The 20,901-nt window shown below is 37.8% G+C and overlaps 1 protein-coding gene across 1 annotated transcript in view; it reads right to left on the bottom strand.

Annotated features, from left to right (window-relative positions):
- The window catches only part of DNAAF6 (dynein axonemal assembly factor 6), a gene marked incomplete at both ends in the record, with an annotated part of 30,768 nt that extends 10,154 nt beyond the window's left edge, over positions 1–20,614 (bottom strand). The window contains 4 exons of the mRNA XM_080795773.1: positions 10,884–10,980; positions 14,105–14,210; positions 16,786–16,858; positions 20,462–20,614. Coding sequence (XP_080651899.1) covers positions 10,884–10,980; positions 14,105–14,210; positions 16,786–16,858; positions 20,462–20,614 — 429 coding nt within the window. The remainder of the gene's footprint in view (positions 1–10,883; positions 10,981–14,104; positions 14,211–16,785; positions 16,859–20,461) is intronic.
- Positions 20,615–20,901: the final 287 nt, after the last annotated feature.

Raw genomic sequence — 20,901 nt, 5'->3', positions numbered from 1 at the left:
ATCCATTATACTTTTTATCTCTATTTGTCAAGAACACAAGAAGCCTCAGACTCCCAAGTCCTTGCTTATCACCTAATAATTACCATCTGGATCTTCATATCCTCTATTTTGTTTCCATTTCCTACCCCTCACCAACTATGAAACACTTCCATAGTTCCTCTGGAACACACAGTCCATCACCCTTTATCTCGTCAGCCTCTGAGTATTCCTTTCAGTTTCTTGAAATCTGGGTCTCCCTTGATGACATTGCTTCCCCAGTCTTCACCATTGGTGCCTGTTTTTCTTTTTTTCCTCCCATTGCATTTGTATCCCTGGGCCTGCCCCTTTCCTCTAGCTTTTAAAAATGAGTCTCATGTCTTTACACTATACCACCATTGACCCTTCTTGTTGGAAACCATCGACCAATTCCTTAAAACATGTTTTAAGAAGGAGAAAGTAATCAAAACAGTAAAATACTGCTGGGTGGTCATCTTCATATCTTTAATAATAATAATAATAATAATAATTCTTTGTTCTCTATCAATATTTCTAACTTTAAATTTCTTTCTTCAGTGTTGATGATTTACATATCCACTTAACCTTTCCAATCTCTTACCCTCACTTTCTCATGTCCTTCAAGTCTTTGCACAAATATTTCCTCCTTGGTGAGTCCTTCCCTGACTATACTATTTAAAATTGCAGCTATGGGGCACCTGTCTGGCTCAGTCAGTAGAGCATGTGACTCTTGAACTCAGGGTCATGAGTTCAAGCCCTACATTGGGCATAGAGCCTACTTTAAAAAATGCAGCTACTAAGGCCAGGGTGGCTAGAATATAATGAACAAGGAAGAAAATGTGGTGTCAAATGAAACTGAAAAAGTAGGTAGGTGTCATCATATAAGGCCTCATAGATCAAGATCAGGAGTTTGGATTTTGTTCTAAGTGCTGTAGGAAGCCAACAAAGAAGTGATGTGACCTGATTTGCTTTTTAAAAGGATCTCTCTGGACACTGTGGAAGGAATTATTGAAGGAGGGAGGAGAGAGAAGAAGGACTCATAATGGTCCAGGCAAAAGATGGTGGTAGTTTGGAACATGATGGTAGTCGTGGTAGTAATGAAAATTAGATGGATTTAGAATATATTTTCAAAGTAGAGCCAGTAAGACTTGCTTAGGGTATAACAGAAAGAAGAATGAGGGATGATTTAGGCCTTTAGTTTGTGCAGTTGGGTGAATGTTCTTGCCATTTCCTGAAATGATGAAAATCAATGAAAAAGAGGTTTGGGGGAAGACAATTAAGAGTTCTGTTTGGGGGGGCAACCAAGTGGCTCAGTGGGTTAAGCCTCTGCCTTCGGCTCAGGTCATGATCTCAGGGTCCTGGGATTGAGCCCCGCATGGGGCTCTCTGCTCAGCGGTGAGCCTGCTTCTCCCTCTCTCTCTGCCTCTCTGCCTCCTTGTGATCTCTCTGTTAAATAGATAAATAAAATCTTTAAAAAAAATAAAACTTTTTTAAAAAGAGTTCTGTTTGCAGGCATGTTAGGCTTGGATTGCCTATTAAAGTGAGAGATGTCAAGTAAGCAGCTGGTTATATGTATCTGAAGATTCTGGGAGAGGCCAAGAGTAGAGAAATAGTATTTAAAGCCATTGGACTGGATGGAAAGAGAATACAGAAAAAAGAGACATAGGTTTTTTTTCAGAGACCTAGAGAATTTCAGCCAGGGGAGGAAAAACAAGTGATTTGGGGTCAAAAGAGATGAGGAATGCCCAGTGATTCTGGAGGAAAACCAGGAGAGAGGGGAGTCATTAAAGAGAAAATCATGTTTTAAGAAGAAGGAAGTAATAAAAAACGTAGAATACTAGGTGGTCCATCCTCATATCTTCAACTCTTCTTTTTCTAATTTTGTGTAGGACAACTTTTTATTTTTATTTTTAGGATTGTCCCTCTTATTGCAGGATTTAGAGCATCTCTGGTCCCTAAGTACTACATTCCAATAACATCCTATAACCAAAAATTCCTCTACCCATTTCTAAAAGTCCTTTGGGGGCACATACCATGACTACTTTTTTACTATTTGTTCATTCACTCTAGTGACACACAGTAGGCCCTCAATAAATATTACATAAGCAAATGAAGGGATATTTGTCATCAACTGAAAAGCTTTTAGCTTTTCTCTTTTATCCTAAAAAAATTACCCCTAAATCCTGCCTCCTCCTCAACAACCACCTCTTCTCTCTCCTCCCCTTCATTGCTATTCCTCCTCAGAGAATGATCTACATTTGCTGCCTTCTCTTCCTAGCTTCCTGTTCACTTCTTGGCTTTCTACAATCTGGTGTTGGCTCCCAGCACATCACTGAAACTGCTGTCTTCCAAAGGTCACCAAAGACTTCTTAAATGATGAATCTAAAAATTCCTTCTGCACCCTAATCCTGGTTTACCCTTCTATAGCACCGGACGCTGTTATAGCTTTCCCCCATCTCTGAATATCTTTCTCAGTTCCTCTTTGCTTATCTACTCCTCAAATATTGGCATTTTCTTAGGGTCAATCTGTTTCTGCTTGCATGGATTCAGAAGTTTCTGCCTGTTCTCATTCAAGGATTCTGGACCATGTGATTCAGATATTTTGATGAAAGCTCATCAAAATGTAAAATTTCTGATTTTTTTTTTAACCAAGTAATATGGGTAAGACACATTTCACTTGGGCGCATGGGTGGCTCAATCGTTAAACGTCTGCCTTCAGCTCAGGTCATGATCCTGGGTTCCTGGGATCGAGCCCCACATCAGGCTCCCTTCTCAGCAGGAAGCCTGCTTCTCTCTCTCCCTCTCCCCCTGCTTGTGTTCCCTCTCTTGTTGTGTCTCTCTCTGTCAAATAAATAAACAAAATCTTAAAAAAAAAGACACCTTTCACTCATTTCATACCTGACCCTAGCCATCGCAAATTCTCCCCATCTCTCTCTCTCCCTGCCCACATGCACTCTGCATCTATCTCTCATTATGGGGGACTTATATTTTCAACTCTACTAATTTTGTTACTATTTAAAATTTTAAATACATCTAACTTTTGTAATCACAAATGTATTAAATCTATACAATTAGATTAGCTTTTAAGGAGGTATTCATCCTTCTACCATCATTATGAAATAATGTTATGATATTAACTATAAGTGTACATATATTACCGAGAGAACTATTAGAAATTGAATTGAAGGTTTACTGTGCTGCCTGGAGCTGATAATAAGGAATTGTATTACAGCTCAAATATCCTTCTCTCTGACACATAGTCTGATATATAACCAATCAAATAAGGTTAGCATAATCAGAAAGCCTGCAAAAACGTGTCCATCCTCTAGAATTTATATGGAAAGGAGAATCTATTCTACTATCAAGCAGCCAAATTCATTTATTCATTAAAGGTAAATGAATAAGACTTATTTAACCTAAGAGAGAAAACAGGACTTGAGAAGTAGACCATTCAAGAAACAAGTGAATTCTCAGAAGCTAGGGAGACACTTTGCTCAGGGTGATTGATAGCCGTTTTTGAGATGAGAATGTGTGGTAAACATGTGACTCCTGGTTGTATCTGCCAGATAGTGACTGACTCCTATTCCATTCTTGACTCTCACCCCATTCTCAGTGAGATTTAGAGATGGAGTAAGGCTCATATCCCAGTGACGCGGTGGTGATGAAAGAGAAACAGGCTTAATGCCTTGCTTTATAGGTAACATCAGAATGTCCCCTTATCAATACAGATACATTAAATCAGAAGAACCAAAATATTATTAATTCATTGCAGGTCAAAAAGAGTATCAAGCTATGTGCAGGCTGCTTTTCCCCTCCTCTAGAACAAATGATGGGTCACTTAGCGGAATATCAATAACCCTAGCCCCATTCACTTTTGGATTTTAGAGATAATCTGCTGTTCAGCATGCATGGGTGAAAATAGGAATCCACTGACCTACTTCCCCACTGCACGCATCCCCCTTCCTGCCACAAATAGTCCTATGGAGAAGACAGGCTATCTTCCTACATATCCTCGATACCTTAATTTCCTTTTTCTATGCCCCCCAGCTGGCACCCAAGAGGTCAGGTACTTTGGTCAGCCCTGTTTCACAGGGGTAGGCAAGTTCTTATTTTTACCACCTTGTTTCTATGACATCTTTTTGGCTTCCCCCATCATCATTGTTTTTTTATCTCTAAAGCCATGACACAGTCTCAACCTTACTTCATTGATCCGATTCCTCTTGGTTTTTGATACCTGGCTTGGAACTGGAGTGAGAATTTCTGATGCCTCTGTTTGAACTCTTCCTCTGAATATTGACCCCATCCCAAGGGCTATGTATTCTGTTCTCAGTCCCATTCTGCAAGTTTCTTAGTGTCCCTCTCAACACCCCCCCCTCTCCAAACATAGAGGTACTACCTAAAATCAGTTCTACTTCATTCTAAGCCTGATACAAAGCCAGCACTCAGTGGTAGTATATTCTAATCCTTCAAAGAGCAAACTCCAATTCTGAAAATCAACATCTCCAGTTCCTGTCTTTGAGTTCTGCATGGATTTTATATTTCTAACAGCCTACTGGATGCTTCCAACAAGATTTCTTGCAGGCAGTTTGAATTCAATATAACCAAAACTTAATATTTTTCTCTTAGAACTTTGTCTTCTTTTGCATTTCTTACCTGATATTCCCATACCACCAAACAACAACAACAACAACAACAAAAACCCACCTTGGTTTACTCTTATTCCAAAAGTAATAGATGGTAATTGTAAAAAAAAAAAAAAAGTCAGATGAGCAAAAAGAAATAGAAACCATTTCTAAGACTACCATCTAGAGATAAACCACTTTACATTCCCATATCTTAATTAATGTTATCACCATTTACCCAGTCACCCAAGCTAGAACTCTTGACTCCTCTTTCTCCCTTACATATCCCATTTGACAAATTTCTAAATCCTATCAGTATTACCTCTGAAACGTCTGATTTGCTCTCTATCCACACTGCCACACTCTAGGCTCCTGCCTCTCTTACCTGAATTAATGCAATTGTCTCTCAGCTGGTTTTCCTACCACCAATCTCCCCAACTCACACTCATCTCCTACCATCACCTCTTCCAATTTTTCCACCATAATCTGCCACTAGAGCTGTTTTGAAATACACACCTAATTGTTTAATTCACCTGCTTGAAGACATTTTATAATTCACCTGCTTGAAGACATTTTATAATTCTAGTGCCCACAAACGTCCATAGCTCATGGTGTCTTAGCTGGTGCTGTCATAACAAAATACTACAGACTGGAATTCTGAGCATGCTAAACATGCCAATATGGTTGGTTTCTGGTGAGAGCTCTCTTTTCAGCTTGCAGAAAGCTGCCTTCTCACTGTGTACAGAGCAAGCTCTCTGGCATCTTTGTATCAAGACACTAACATCATCATGTGGCCCCTATCCTCGTGACCTCATCTAAACCTAATTACCTTCCAAAGGTTCCATCTCCAAATACCGTTACAACAGGGGTTAGAGCTTCAACATATGAACTTGGGCGGGGAGACACAATTCAATCCATAGCACGTAGTGTGACATCCAAGGGCTTTTACAACTAGCTCTAAACTGCTTATTCTCTTTTCTTTTATTGCTCCATGTCCATTTTGGGACTCCAAGAACATCACAAATAGTTCTCAAAACACATCATACACTTTCATAGCACTAGGCCTTTGCCGATGCCACTGTTTATTCTGCTCAGACAGCTTTTCCACCCTGACAAACTACCATGTACTTCACATGTCCAGGCCAGATGTCACCTGTATTGTGGAGTCTGCTTGGACCATATCACTTTATACAGACTTCTTTCAAAGTCAAATTGTTTGGGCCCAATTGTAGTTCTACCAGATTCTAAGTGTGTGAACTTAATGCAAGTCACTTAACTTCTTTGTGTCTCAGCAACCTCCTCTGTAAAGTGAAAATAATAGCATCAATTTCATAAGGTTGATGTGGGGATTGATGATTTACTATGTGCAAAGTTCTCAGGGAAATGCCTGGCACATAGTAAGCGTTCTATAAAATGATTTGCTATTATCATTATTATTATTATTATTATTATTATTATTTCATTTTAAGTAAAAACAAGCAGGATAAAAACCTTTATTCATAGGCTGTAAATGTAGGAAAATGGCTCCTCTGTGGCACTCTGGTGAACCTGTACTATCCACGTTGGCCACATAGGCAAAGCTCAACTGCAGTCGGCCCCAAGTCTTGGCAGAACATCCTGTGATCCTCCCGGAACAGGGGAAGATAGAGTCTTGTGAGGAGTTGCCTCAAGGCTGTTTCTTATCTGCCTTTCTACCCTGTGGGAGGCTCCTTATCTTGCAGGAGGCTACCAGTGAAGCAGTTTCTCACCCTCCTCCCTAGTTCCAATAAGGCATAAGGGCTTTCTACCTCCCTCCCCTTGGGTGTAGATACAGGCTATAAAACAGTCCGGCTACAGCCTAGAGTTGGCTCTTCGGCAACAGAGTGTCCCACCGCTCATGTCACCTGTTATCTGGTCCCTTTAGTTCAATGATTTTCCTGTGGGGCAAAGGGACATGTGGAACTGACACCAGGCTGATCTTGCTTATCCTGTCTGTAAGTAATAACCTTTATTCATTTGGGCTCACTGTTTCTTTATTGAATGTATTTATGGAAGTCTGTGCTGCTGCTTATAGACTGCTTGATCTCTTGATAGTAAGCTGCTTGTGAGAAAGAGAAACTTTTCTATTGTGTTCAACATTGTATATCAAGTATCTGGCCTATAGTAAGTGCTCAATAAGCATTTGTTGAATTTAAAAATATAGCAAACAGTGGTAAATATGTATTCAACGTTACATAGTCAAGGATATATACCAAACCCATTATAGCAGGATCTTTGTTGGGAGCGATAGAAAGCATAGAGAACAAAAAAGAAAATAAAAAATAGTAAAATCAAATAAAGTAAAATAGAACAAGACAGGGGCATTATACTCATGAGGTTTAAAGTAAAACATACATGTTACCTAGGAAGAAAACACCTTCTAGCTTTCTTATTATTCTTCCATTAATTTATATGAATATTTGATACCTTTACAAGCTTGACCTTATTTTCTCAACTGTAATACAAGGAGAAAGGCTAGATAAGCATCTTTCAAACTGCATTCCAAAGAGCCCCAGTTTTTTTCCTAGGAGCTGCCTCATGGGTGATAGTACCCTTTTATTCAAGGCAGTGTTTACGTGTTCTCTATGTTGGGTTTTCTCATAGAATTTAGTCTGAAGAAAATGGTTGGCAGCTAAAAACAAAACAAACCTGCAAAAAGCTGATATATAAAGCTGTAGCTCTAAAATGTACATCATGATGATTATAGTTACTGATACCATATTGAATACTGGGAATCTGCTAAGAGAGTAGATTCCAAGTGCTCTCAACACACACACACACACACACACACGCACACACACACACACGCACACACACACAATGGTAAGTATGTGAGGAGAGGATATGTTAATAATGCAGTAATCATTTCACTATGCATATGTGTATCAAATCATCATGTTACACTTTACATACAATTTTTACTTAAAACATAAAATGCCTAATTATAGATTAAGGCCAGGGAAGCTTGGTAGCTACAAACCCGGTAGAGGAGCAGTAGGCAGAATTTAGATAATGAAGCTCTTTGGCTTGAGGTTAGAAGGAAAGAACAGAAGATTTGCTGAAGACATACATAATCGTAACTGAGAATTTTGTTTAGGACAATTGCTTTGATTTAAGACTCATGAATCTTGCTTTCTTATTTGGAGTCTGGGGAGGGTAAAGGAAAGGGTGGTCCTTGTGAATTTTTAAACCCCAAATCACTCCTTGTACTTAAACAGATTGTTCATGCTACTATCTTCTTCAGCTTAAACAGAGGTCTTCTTAACGTCTCTGTATTGGATTGTTACATATAGACCAGGTCCAGCCCCCAAATAACAAATTTAGCCAGTTCTAAGATGTAATTCCCCCCACATTTTAGTGTTTCTGTTACTGGGGTGCGTCATGCAATCAATGTGTACAATTAATGGGGTAGCACACTTATTGTTCCTTTGTATTAAATAAATGACAATTTGATGATATCTTAGATCTGGGAAAATGCCATATTATCAACAGGAATAGTAAGCTGATAAATTTGAGCAAGAAATACTTGAGATGTGGTCAATAACCTCTTTAGTCTGAGTCTTACCAGTGGGGTTAAGCAATGATGGTGGATATCATCATTAATATGCCTACAAGATAAGATAAAATTCAAGCTACAAATCAGGGGTTATTTTTCTTTTTTTGAGAGTTGGCTTACAAGTACACCACTGACAACTATTCTTTATTCTTCTTATGCTCAGAGCTTACTCAAATAAGCCAGGCTATTTCATGCCTGGATACTGCCCCATGTGCTTTACTCTGTTTCTTGGAATGTTGTCCACTGGAAAAATCTTGCCTACCCAATGTTGATCTCTTTCTGCTTTATGACACCATATACCTCACACATATATTCCTCTAAGTATATACTTACCATACTGAATTGCAATGATTTGTTACATGTCTGCCTCCTTTATTGTAAATTCCTTGAGGGTGATGACTGTATCTTATTTACTTTTGTATCCCTAGTACCTAGAACAGAGCCTGGTGTGTAATAGTACTCACTAAGTATTTAAAAATTGAATATATGCACTATTCCTTATGTTCCGCATATAAGTGAAACTATATGATAACTCTCTTTCTCTGATTGACTTATTTCACTTAGCATAATCCATCCATGTCAATGTAAATGGTAGATATAGTGCAGAGGACAATAGGGGAAGGGAGGGAAAACTGAAGGGGAAGAAATCAGGGAGGGAGACAAACCATAAGAGACTCTTGTCTCCAAACCTCTGTTTCCTGGAGTCAGGAAGGTGGGTGAAGGGAGATGGGTGTGGGGGATGGGGTAACTCGGTGATGGACAATAAGGAGGCATGTGATGTGATGAGTACTGGGTGTTATATGCAACTAATGAATCATTGAACATTATATCGAAAACTAATGATTAATTGAATTAAGAAAATTGAATATATGAAGAAAATGCAAGAGAAAAAAAAGTATACATGTTGTGAAGTGTCATAGCACCAAAAAATATTTCACACAGCTTCCATTCTGTGCTGTCCATACCTTATCCAAACCCTCTAAACTCCTGGTAGACTGTCAACACTGAGTTTAACTGTTAATAAGAAGCTGATTTCGGGGCGCCTGGGTGGCTCAGTGGGTTAAAGCCTCTGCCTTCGGCTCAGGTCATGATCCCAGGGTCCTGGGATCGAGCCCCGCATCGGGCTCTTTGCTCAGCAGGGAGCCTGCTTCCTCCCCTCTCTCTCTCTGCCTGCCTCTCTGCCTACTTGTGATCTATGTCTGTCAAATAAAGAAATAAAATCTTTATAAAAAAAAAATAAGAAGCTGATTTCATTTATGTGAGTTCTGTCTCCCCAGTCGACTAGAAGTTCATTAAAAGGGGGGATCAAGTCTTCTTCAGCATATACTTGTTGAGTTTTACATAAACTGTGTACTCCTACTCTTAGGTACAATTTGGTTTCCAAGAGTCTTCATTCAGGACACCTTTATTCTTTTTTTTTTTTTTTTTTTTTTTTTAAAGATTTTATTTATTTATTCGACAGAGAGAAATCACAAGTAGGCAGAGAGGCAGGCAGAGAGAGAGAGTAGGAAGCAGGCTCCCTGCCGAGCAGAGAGCCCGATGTGGGGCTCGATCCCAGGACCCTGAGATCATGACCTGAGCCGAAGGCAGAGGCTTTAACCCACTGAGCCACCCAGGCGCCCCAGGACACCTTTATTCTTAATACTAGTAGCACTTTAAAAGGGAGAGAGATGGAAAGCCTCACAACAGTTATTTACTTAGGGCCCAGAATTTCTCCAGAGTTTATAGCAATCCTCAACACTAGACATCAAAAATGTTATTTTACAGTTATTTAAAAGAGAGGAATTGGGATGTTACTGGTCAAACCCTGGGAACTAATTACTGCAAGATCACTTGAAACCTTAACTCATTAGAGTTTGAAAAATCTCCTAAGCTACTTAAACTCACTACTCCCATTATGTTACTTGATTCAATTGGATGTCTTAGATTTTGCTAATAAGAGAAAACCTGAAGTTCATGCAAAAAAGAGATTCCATTTATCATTTGCTTAAGGAAAAAAGATTAAGCATTTCCAATGGGCATTCAGTACTCCATACTGTAGAGTGTTGTGAGACAGAGAGGGGAAAAGATAGAAGCACAGCCACTGATCTCAAGAAAAGAATTCTCCACACCAGAATTACCAGTGTTTGCTGCCAAAACTGGTTATATCCCCCCTTCTTGGTTAGGCGCAGACTTTTCAACAGGATCATTCTGAGTCTTAAATAAACAGAAGTAAGGGGATCTGGTTGATCTTATTGGTATTGCTATTGTTATTACATAGAATTAGTGTCATTCTGATAAGGGAACAAAGATAACATTTTAGATGTCTTTTTAGAGTTTTAAATCAGAAGTTCGGGTCCAATAATTAAGAAAAAGTCCCTTTTTAAACTGCACGATGTAAGCTGACTCATCAGAAGAAATATAGATATAAGAGATAAGAGAGATTCAGGGAAGGACAGTTTTCACAGGACTAGAAATAGTGTATTATATCTTATGATTCTATTATGTTTATTTGTAAATCTTATCCACATGTGTAAATTTAGTTTATTTTGTATGTATTAGCCAATTTTAAATTGTCAATCCCATTATTCCCTTAGTACCTAAAACATAGCAACCACTATTTTTAAAGAGTTTACTGCCTTGCCTATGGTATTATGCATATAACAGCCAGTCAGTGTAGCCATAATGGTCATAGGGAAGATAGAGAGGCTCACCACTAGATCTTCACAACATGCAGTTGAAGAGTCTTTTCTCGAAAATCCTAGGAAAATATCCTCAGTTGCCACTTGCTGTTTGAATATTATCTCATACCTAAAAAAAAAAAAAAAGTCAATGATACAGAGACTCAAAAGAAAGCAATTTTCTGTCCCAGAACAAAAAAAAAATTAAACAAAAACAAAAAAACCCCCCAAAACTACAAACTTATGATGACATGCTATTACAAAAAATAAAAGGACTAAATAAAGTGCTGATCATTTCTTCGAGCATGTAGCAGAATCATAAAGGAATAGAAGTCTAGAAAATTCAGTCAAAAAGTACCTAACATGAAAATATATACATATACCTAATACTGTAAAGCAGGATTTATATTGTATCTACTTCTTTTTGAAAAATTAAGCTTAATTGTTTCAGAGCTATACAAGTAAAATGGATTGAGGGAACTTCTAGTAAGATTAAAAGCACAAGAAAAAAAAAAGGTCTTTTTTCCTGGAAAACGATGGCTCAGAAAAATAGTAGGCCCATAACCCAGAGTTTGATGGATAGATAGAAATCCTTGTCTGCTAAATTTGAGACACAGAGTAGAGTTAGAAAATCCAGGTGTAGTTCTTTTTCCATCATTAACTGTGTGCCCTTGGTCAAATCACAAACTCATGGGGTTCTCTGCTTCCAGATTTGTACAATTTATGGGAGAGAGGTAGGTTTGAACTCAGTGATCTCTACAATATTTTCTCCAGGTCTAAAAGTCTACAATAGAAACACTGGTAATGTGGTCAGCACAACAACATTGCAATATTTAGAATCTAGGCCTACAGAATTCTTACTCCGATGAAAGATTTTCCTGGTATTTCACCTCACACAAGAAGATAATTCACAGGGGCACCTGGGTGGCTCAGTGGGTTAAGCCTCTGCCTTCGGCTCGGGTTATGATCCCAGTGTCCTGGGATCAAGCCCCATATCAGGCTCTCTGCTCGCTGGGCAGGAAGCCTGCTTCTCCCTCTCCCATTCCCCCTGCTTGTATTCCCTCTCTCGCTATGTCTCTCTCTGTCAAATAAATGAAATCTTAAAAAAAAAAAAAAAGAAGATAATTCACAAATCTTTCTTTGCCCCCACATTTGGGTCCCTAGGGATAGAGTGGTTTACAGAAAGAAGCACCCAGCCATAATGTACCCTACATCTTTTTAGACGGAATGAAGTGAGCAAACATTTACAGATGATCTTTACCCTTTAATTCTCCCCTAATGAAGAAATGGTAACTCTCTGGATAGGAAGACTAAAGGACTACCTTGAACTTCTGACCGCTTGCAAATAGGAAAGCCCAAGGATGGAAAAGGGATTTCTCTGAGTTTGAACAGGACTAACAATAAGTAGCTATTTGATATGGGGCACTTTTTTCTTAATAGACTATAACATTTACCTGATATTTACAAAGGTGAAGACAGGTTAAAGCAAAACAGAAAGGTATTGATCCATATGCCCATGACTCCCAAATGGATTTGCTCTAGCTGCTGCTCTTCTCTCTATCTCCAGATGTAATTTTCCAACTGTCTACTATATACATTTGCCTGGATGTCCCAAAGGCACCTCAGAGTCCACACATCCAAAACCAAACTCATTGTTTTCCCTCTACCTTCATTCCCAGTCACAGTTAATGGCCTCACTATTCACCCACTCACCCTAGTCAGTACCTTCATCATCATTTCTGGCACTTTCTTGTCATTTATTATATCTAATTAAATAACATATATTCCTTTAAGAATCTCTCAAAGGCCCTCATACTTCTCCCCAAGGCCAGTGACTTAGCTCAGGTCCTTATTACTTTTTATTTGGCCACTTGTGATTTTTTTGTGTGTGTGAGCAGCCTATCCCCCTTTTTTCCCAATTTCCTCTTTACCCACTGGGACATTTTGGAATGTACTTGTGTAAGATAGAAAATAAAGATTAAAAAAATCTTATAGTTTTCTTCATATCCGGACTGGAGTTCTTATTCATTTAAAACTTTCATGGATGTTCTTTCTAAAGAACATCAAACATCAGGATGAGAAGTGAAAATTTACTCAAATTTGGAACTTGCCACATACGGATGTTTGACATTCATTAGACAATATGATGAATGAGAGGCTTACTTCATACCTTTCATCGGATCTGTGGGCATTGTATAAATATAACCTGAGATTTACTCTTCATTTTTAAGGTACACACAGAAATGTTTTAAAATCCCCTTTGATCTTTTTTATGAGGTTTATGGGTTTTTTTTGACATTGTTTATTTGAAAGCTGGATACATTTTTCCAGTTAATTATCTGCAGTCTCCCACTGCTTCTATTTTCAGAATTGACGTAGAGGACAGAAAGAGAGGGTTGGGTTTTAAAAAAAAAAACTTGGACACAATTTTATAGTCAGAATTAGGTAAGTTGTCAGATCACTTACCATAGAAGTCTTCAAGAATTCGTAAAATACATTATAATTTAGTAAGTACTGCCTTGGTTTTTCAAGTTATTCTAAATACTCAATCAAGATTTTATTTTAGAATACATATGTTTAAAGCTTAGTGTATTTAACCATTAATTTCAATTATGAATGTGAACACACTTTCAATTCCTTGAAACTGTGGGTGATTTATTTCATCAGAGTGAAGGGCTATTCATGATAATAATCCTAAATTTCATATTTACAATTCATATTCATAATTCCTATTGAAAAAGCTACAAAGTGAGGCTTTAAGACCGCTTGCAAAATATGTTAAACATAATCCTAAAATCACTAGTAAATATGTCCAGGTAATAATAGATAATTGGAGAGAGAATACAGCCTTTTACCACAATTGTGGAGCATTGAATAATTAAAGGCAGGTCTTTGACACATAAACATGGTAAAATAATTTAGCTTGTTGAATGCTTGTAACTTAATGGGTTTTCTTTCCCAGTGTTAGTTCCACATTAAACAACTAGCCAATAGTAAATATAAATTTGTAATGGAAATGACTGTATTTTTCAGTTTTTGTTTGATAATAACGGAAAGGAAGGTATTATATTTCATTATTTGTTTCTGCTTCAGAAGGAAAAAAAATCGTCAATTACACATGCCTTCTGTGTGTCACCATAGTTTTATCTTTTATGTGGTAAAAGTTACTTTATGAATCTTGTCCAAAATAGAATGGTATCAGATGACACATCTACCTTAAGCCCCAAACACATTCCTGGCCTCATCTGACTTACTCTGGTATATCTCTAACATCCCACATGTCCTCATGCTCTGCTCCCTCTGGAACCTCTTCTGGATCCCAGATATCCTTGCCGTTTTCATCACTGCTTTGAGGGATGACTGTGGAGAAAGGGAAGATAAAGCTGAGGCTGTTTCTATTCTTCATGCTCAGTTTGGGATCATCAAAGTAAAACATATTCTATTTGTAAGCACTAGTTTGTGTTTTGGTCCAAACAAGCTAAATTAGTAACAAAAAAAAAATGTAGAATTTTTGAATTAATCCACAACCAGTACATTGTAAAATTGTGATAACAGTTGTAAAAAATTTGGAAACAACATGTAAGCAAAAAGAAGAAAAAAATCATCTGTAATCCAACTACCCAGAGATAATCAATGATAGCATTCTGGTCTGTATCTTTCTAGCCTCTGTGTGTGTACATATGTAACATATAATACATACTCTGTATGTGAAAGAACATTTTATATGAAACATATTATATATAACCTACATATGTAATGAAATATTACACATTTTTTTCTAGAAACATCAATAGGATCTTATGTCCAACATTTACATAAAAGAACAAATCAAACATACAATCATCTGATCTGGGGAGCCAATGTCTTATCTTGCTTTGTGTATTACTATCTAAAAACTCCGACACCTGTGTCATGAAAGCATGACATAAAACATCAGTTATAGAAACTGAAAACAGGGGCGCCTGGGTGGCTCAGTGGGTTAAGCCTCTGCCTTCGGCTCAGGTCATGATCTCAGGGTCTTGGGATCGAGCCCCGCATCGGGCTCTCTGCTCAGCAGGGAGCCTGCTTCTCCCTCTCTCTCTGCCTCTCTGCCTACTTGTGATCTCTGTCTGTCAAATAAATAAATAAAATCTTTTCAAAAAAAAGAAAGAAACTGAAAACAGTGGATACAATGATCATTTTTTTATTAAAAAAAAAAGATTTTATTTGGGGCACCTGGGTGGCTCAACTGGTTAAGCAACTAACAGCCTTTGGCTCAGGTCATGATCCCAGAGTCCTGGGATGGAGTCCCGAGTTGGGCTCCCTGCTCATCAGGGAGTCTGCTTCTTCCGCTGACCCTCTCCCCTCTCATGCTCTCTCTTTCTCTCTCATTCTCTCTCTCTCTCTCTCAAATAAATAAATAAAACCTTTAAAAAAAGAGATTTTATTTATTTGACAGAGAGAGAGATTGAGAGAAAAAGAGCACAAGCAGAGGGAGCAGCAGGAAGAGGCAGAGGGAGAAGCAGACTCCCTACTGAGCAGCAAGCCCAAAGCAGGGCTCTTTCCCAGGACCCTGAGATCATGACCTAAGCCGAAGGCAGACACTTAACCCACTGATCCACCCAGGCGCCCCAGTGATAATTTTTTAATCTAGTATTTTCCTCATGTAGATGTGAGCCTCAAAGAAAATCTCTATCACTTGTCCTTTATGTAGGACTAAGCATATACCTGGGTTCTTACATGTCATCCTTAAATATTTAAAAGCAAATGAGGCATGGAAAAGCCCGGCTTACACTTGTTCCAACATTAGGTGCAGAACATTATTTCAAGCTCTCCTTTTAAGCATCCCCAGAAATGCACCTGATTACCAGGTTTTCAATACTGCCAACTCTTTTGTATTTGTCTGCTCCTGTCTAGCATGAGCTTTGTAAAGGCTAATTACAGATTTCATATAAAATAGTTTGCATATGACTCATTTTTCTCAGAATTTAGAGGATACTAGACATACACTATCAGAAATTCAGGCAGCATAGAAACACATCAAAATTTGAACTAGCCTTCCAACATCTCTTGAATGAGGCAAAGAGATTCTTGAGTATGTAGAGGATAATAACTGAAATTTTAAAATCATCCCCTCAGACCTCATTTTAGCCATTATTTTAAACATTTTTCAGATAAAAATCTTTAACAATCAGCTAAATTGATGAAGGAACTTCACTTCCTTTCCCTGTTCACCCTCTGGTAACTGTCATCATGACAGAATTAGAGCTTTCTATATTTTTGAAGATGTATAAAATGCTCAACTCTGTGAAAACGTATGGGCCAAAGTGCTGGGAAAAATCTCCCGCAAATATTTATCCTAGTTTATAGAAGCCGTGACTATATACATCGCCTCATGGGCTTTAATTGATAAGCATTTTGATATAAGATAAAATTGTGTAGTTATTTATTGTGTTCTCCAAAAGACTATTAACTCGATGGGAGCAGAGACCTTTCTATTTTGATCTTCCTCATAGCTCCAGAGATGCTCTTACTACCTGGTACACAACAGGCTCTCAATAAATATTTGTTGAATGAATTAATGAATTCTGTGAAATTGCCAGAATATAGCAGGGTAGAAGATGAAGAAACTAAGCATCTTGGTAACTAGACCTTAAGTAATAAAAAGTTGTTTAACCACACATGACTTTCTTGGTTTTACTTCTCAGGGAATATGCCAAAAAGTGAATGTGAATAATTCAAGGCAAATTAATTTCCATTAATATAAAAATGACTTACCTATAATAGTAGAGTAAAAACAGCCTCTTTATATGTAAATGGCTGTTCATCATTTCCACAATTATTTGAGTTCATCTTTGACAAATTCTAGTGTTAGTTTTACTCTCCTTATACTTTTGCTCCCAGAGAAAAGATTTTACTGATTATACTGATCTATATGCTTTGTTAAATAACTTACCTTGGAGCTCTTCTGTTGTTGGTGGTCCAATATTCCCAGGACCCATGGCTCCAAGGACAGATGAACAATTTGGCTGGGAGAGAAGAAAAAAAGTCCAACAAGTAATTATTACTTGTATAACCTTTATGACCAGTAATGCTTTAAATTTGATAAGCTTTCCATATAAAATTTCATAGAGCTTCTCATTTAATCATCATTGTTATACAACAGAGTGACAGATGCCAAGTATTATTTAGAACGTGTTTTCCTTTTCCTTTCAAAAAGTATTTAGTTTAATAGACCCAAAGGCAGAACTGATCTTTGATCAGACAAAATCCCCAGTTCCAGCCCAGTGAATTGTGTATCCCTGCGGATAGCGGAATGAACCGCATTCATCTCTTTGAAGGTCAGAACTAAGTATTAGTATGAAAGCATCGACACTTTTGGGTTTCGGCAGTGTCTTGCCAGAGTTAGATGGGGGATGGAAAAGGATGGGAAAGTTTCATAGAAACAAAAACAAACCACTAAATAGGGTCTTAAGTATTTAGATATCAAAGGACTCATTCGAAACTCCAGGTAACTGATTTTACTTTTTTTCTTCTGGGGACCTAAAACACTTTCTTGTCACGCCACCTCATGACACTGAACTAATGGATTTAAACAGCAACCCCAAATTAAGAGTGTCAAATACATGCTGAACCACTTCAGTCATCATGCAAGTTCATTTTGCCATCCCCTGTGCAAGCAAACACACCCCCATAGGAGTGCCCCTCTATCCACCGGTACAAGAACAATTTTCCTTTTTTCAACTAAGTATGATACATATTACACTATCAGAATAGTGGCAACCACTTCACTGGTCCCTCTCAGGGGTCTTTTGATAATTCAAGAAATCCCAATATTTTCCTAAATGTTCTTGCTGATGCCAGACTCTGAAGCTCCAGTTTACTCCATTGCTGACAGTCAAAACATTGTTCTCTCCCTGAATCCTGGCAAACTAGCACACGAGGCTCTCTTTTCTCAGGCCCCTGCCTGGATCTTCCAAGACTTCAGGTATGTACAAGAGTTACAATGTCCTGTTTGGGCAAGAGGAATAATGTCTGTCCTTGAAAGCTGGTGGAAAAACTCACCTGTGTCTTTATTATGCTAAACTATTCCAACATCTATAAATCAGAAATTAATCTGTAACATCTCAATGGCTTCTAAGACAGTAACCATTCCTTTCCAAAAGGTGCTTCAAAAGTGCAATGTCTCTGGTTAAGGTGTTACAGACAGTTTTATGTGGAAATCCCAAGATGGTACCTACATTTTTTTTTCGTTTTAATCACTAATTTCATATAAACTAGTAGTGCTTTCCTTAAGTTATTAATCATCAGAATACTAATAGTCAATCAGGGCAAAGCATTTCTTGGAACATGAGAGCTTCTTGTTTTGTTGAGTGACTCCTTCCAAGGAAAATTAAAATCCATGGAAAGGAAAACTTGAACATTCCTAACAAAAATTGGTATGCTCTCCATGCACAGTGATGATTGGGTCAGTGAAGGAGGGTCTCAGTTTATTAACTTAATGAAAATAAACGATTAAAAACAAATTTCAAGTGGAATGAAAAACAAGGATAATAAAAATATTAAAAACCATCTTGCAAATGTTTTCCATGAAAATATCATTTCAGCCTTTACCATGGAGCCACATCCCATTATCTGAGAAATTTATCATTGTTCATGCCACTTTGCAATAGGTAAGAGAGTTAGAACAACTTGGTTACAGTGTCTGTGGAGTGGTGAACCTTATTTCCCACAGGTCTTAAGATTCCCCTGTGAGTTTAAAAAACACTCTCTTCCTAATCTCCCAGATTCTTAGCAATTCGTGGTAGAGATGGTGTAAATAAGCCAACATGTATACAACAGTTCTAATGTTGTTTTCAGAGAGTATTTTAAAAAACAGATCACTCTTGTAATCATTCCACAGTTCCCAAGATTAATACATGTTAAAAAATGAAAAACAATTTCTCTCCTGGAAAATTTAAGAGTTCATTGGAAACATTAATTATTCCCCACTGTTCTGATACTCCAATTCTATATCCTCTAATGATATCTGTACTCCAGTGTCTGAGTGACCAATTACCTCAAAATTGCTGGTAACCCAGATATACAGAATCATACATCATTACAGTAATTTTCCTCTATGAATTGTACAATTTGACAAAATTATCCTCGTCTATTCTCATAATCACTCATCTTTCTCCTAGAATAACCTCTAGATGCAAATAAACAACTCCATACGTAAAGGCCAGAGAGAACAGGCTTTGTTACCAGGGTAAATCTTTTATCTTTGAATCTGTCCCAGTTACAAGGTCCACTCACCTTTCTTCAAGATTGCTGTTTCTCAAATATTTAATATGCTTTTTGCATAAGACATAATCCTACCCTTCCCAGGATGTATCCTTCTACTTCAGCTTAACATAACCAAAATGAACTTGTCTTCCCAACTTCATTGATACCTTGCTCCAAAATTTTTCTCCAGTGTCCTGTGTGTTGTATATATTCAATGCTATCATTAATGTCCTGATTTTTGTTTGGCCTCTACTAACTTTTCCCTGACTAACACTTCTTGGATTCTGGCTCCAAGCTGATTCAGTTTCCATCCAAAAATTTTATTCCCATTGCACATCTTCCTTGATTCTGTGCCTTCCACCTAAACTCTTCCTGGAGGGTGGAAGTTCCATCCAGTGTTGATCTGAGCCACTGAATTTGCTGCCTATTCAGATTACATTTGTTTTTCCACACAATGGCAGAAAAGAATTTTGGGGGAGGAGCAGACTGATAGCATGCTCACTGGAGATGGTTTATTCATGGAAAATTGGTCATAATAACAACTTCACTAAGATCATGTAAAGCAAATTGATATATTCTGTTATTTTGTGAGATTTCTGGCCCAAATTTTGTTTGCGTTCATGTAGGCAGTCTGACAGCTGAGGTTTGCTGATACCTAAGGAGCAGGAGAATGGAGAGCAGGGGTTACATAGAAGTATTTTGATTATTCTGGGAATATGGGCAGTGACTGAAGGTCAGTTTATGGAACTATCCTACCCAAAATGAAGCCCACCTTGCTGCAGCAAGCCTCCCTGGGGCTGCCTGCCATGATCCCAAACACTATCCAACAAATTAGATTTCACAGCTATGTGTGAGCATACACCCGGAAGGCAATTTTAGTAAGCTAAAATTATAGTAGTTTATCCCATTATCTGGGTCAAATTGTTCTCTAGTCTGTTGTCATGTGTGGACACATTTTTAAAAATTAAGGGATCTAGTTGGTGGGGGCCTAATTAACACTGTCTCATGGAAATTATTTGTTTTATAGAAATACTGTCTAGGCTTAAAAATCCAAGTTACCACTCTCTGCAATGGTTGTGAAGCATTCTTTGGCCATAAATATAAATGACAAACATTTTGAAATGTGGCTATTGCTACCATAATTACAGAAATATTTTCCTATAGAGTGTTCAGGTAATTTAGAAAAAAGATAATTATGTTTGCTAGGAATGAACCAGAGGTTATACTCTCATGTATAATGACTCCTGCAACCTCCTGTTGGATGACACAACATGGCTCCCACAGCAAGGTTGGAACCAGTTGTTCAAATACAGTTTAACAACTTAGAGTGAATAGAACTAATTCATCTGTAAGTATACGACCACCTGTCCAGGCTCAAAATCATCCTCTTCTTCGGGATAAAGTAGCTTAGAGAGGGCTTGCAGAGCTGAAACTGAAGAAATGGTTTCAGTTTCCATATTTTCATATTCTAGATTTTCAGTTTCTATATTTTCGGTTTCCGCATTTTCAGATTCCATATTTTCAGAATCCGTGTTCTGAGGAAGAAGATAATCAGAAAGAGATATTTTGGTTTTCTGTTTCATTGAAGACCAAAGATTAAATTTTTAGTCAGCCCTCGATGATGCCTAGCATTATACCGCCACCTGAGAATTCTAGTGGGTTGGTTCATTGGCTTTAGTGAAGAGTTCACACAAAATAAATGAACTGTTTTATGGTTATCATAGTGATACTATATATGCCTATAACGGAAATTTTAGGAAATAACACATTAAAAACGTAAATAAGATCACCACGACTTAAAATC

Source organism: Martes martes, assembly GCF_963455335.1.
Source record: "Martes martes genome assembly, chromosome: X".
In the NCBI taxonomy this organism is placed as follows: Eukaryota; Metazoa; Chordata; class Mammalia; order Carnivora; family Mustelidae; genus Martes; species Martes martes.
This window is presented reverse-complemented; position numbering and strand designations above follow the sequence as displayed.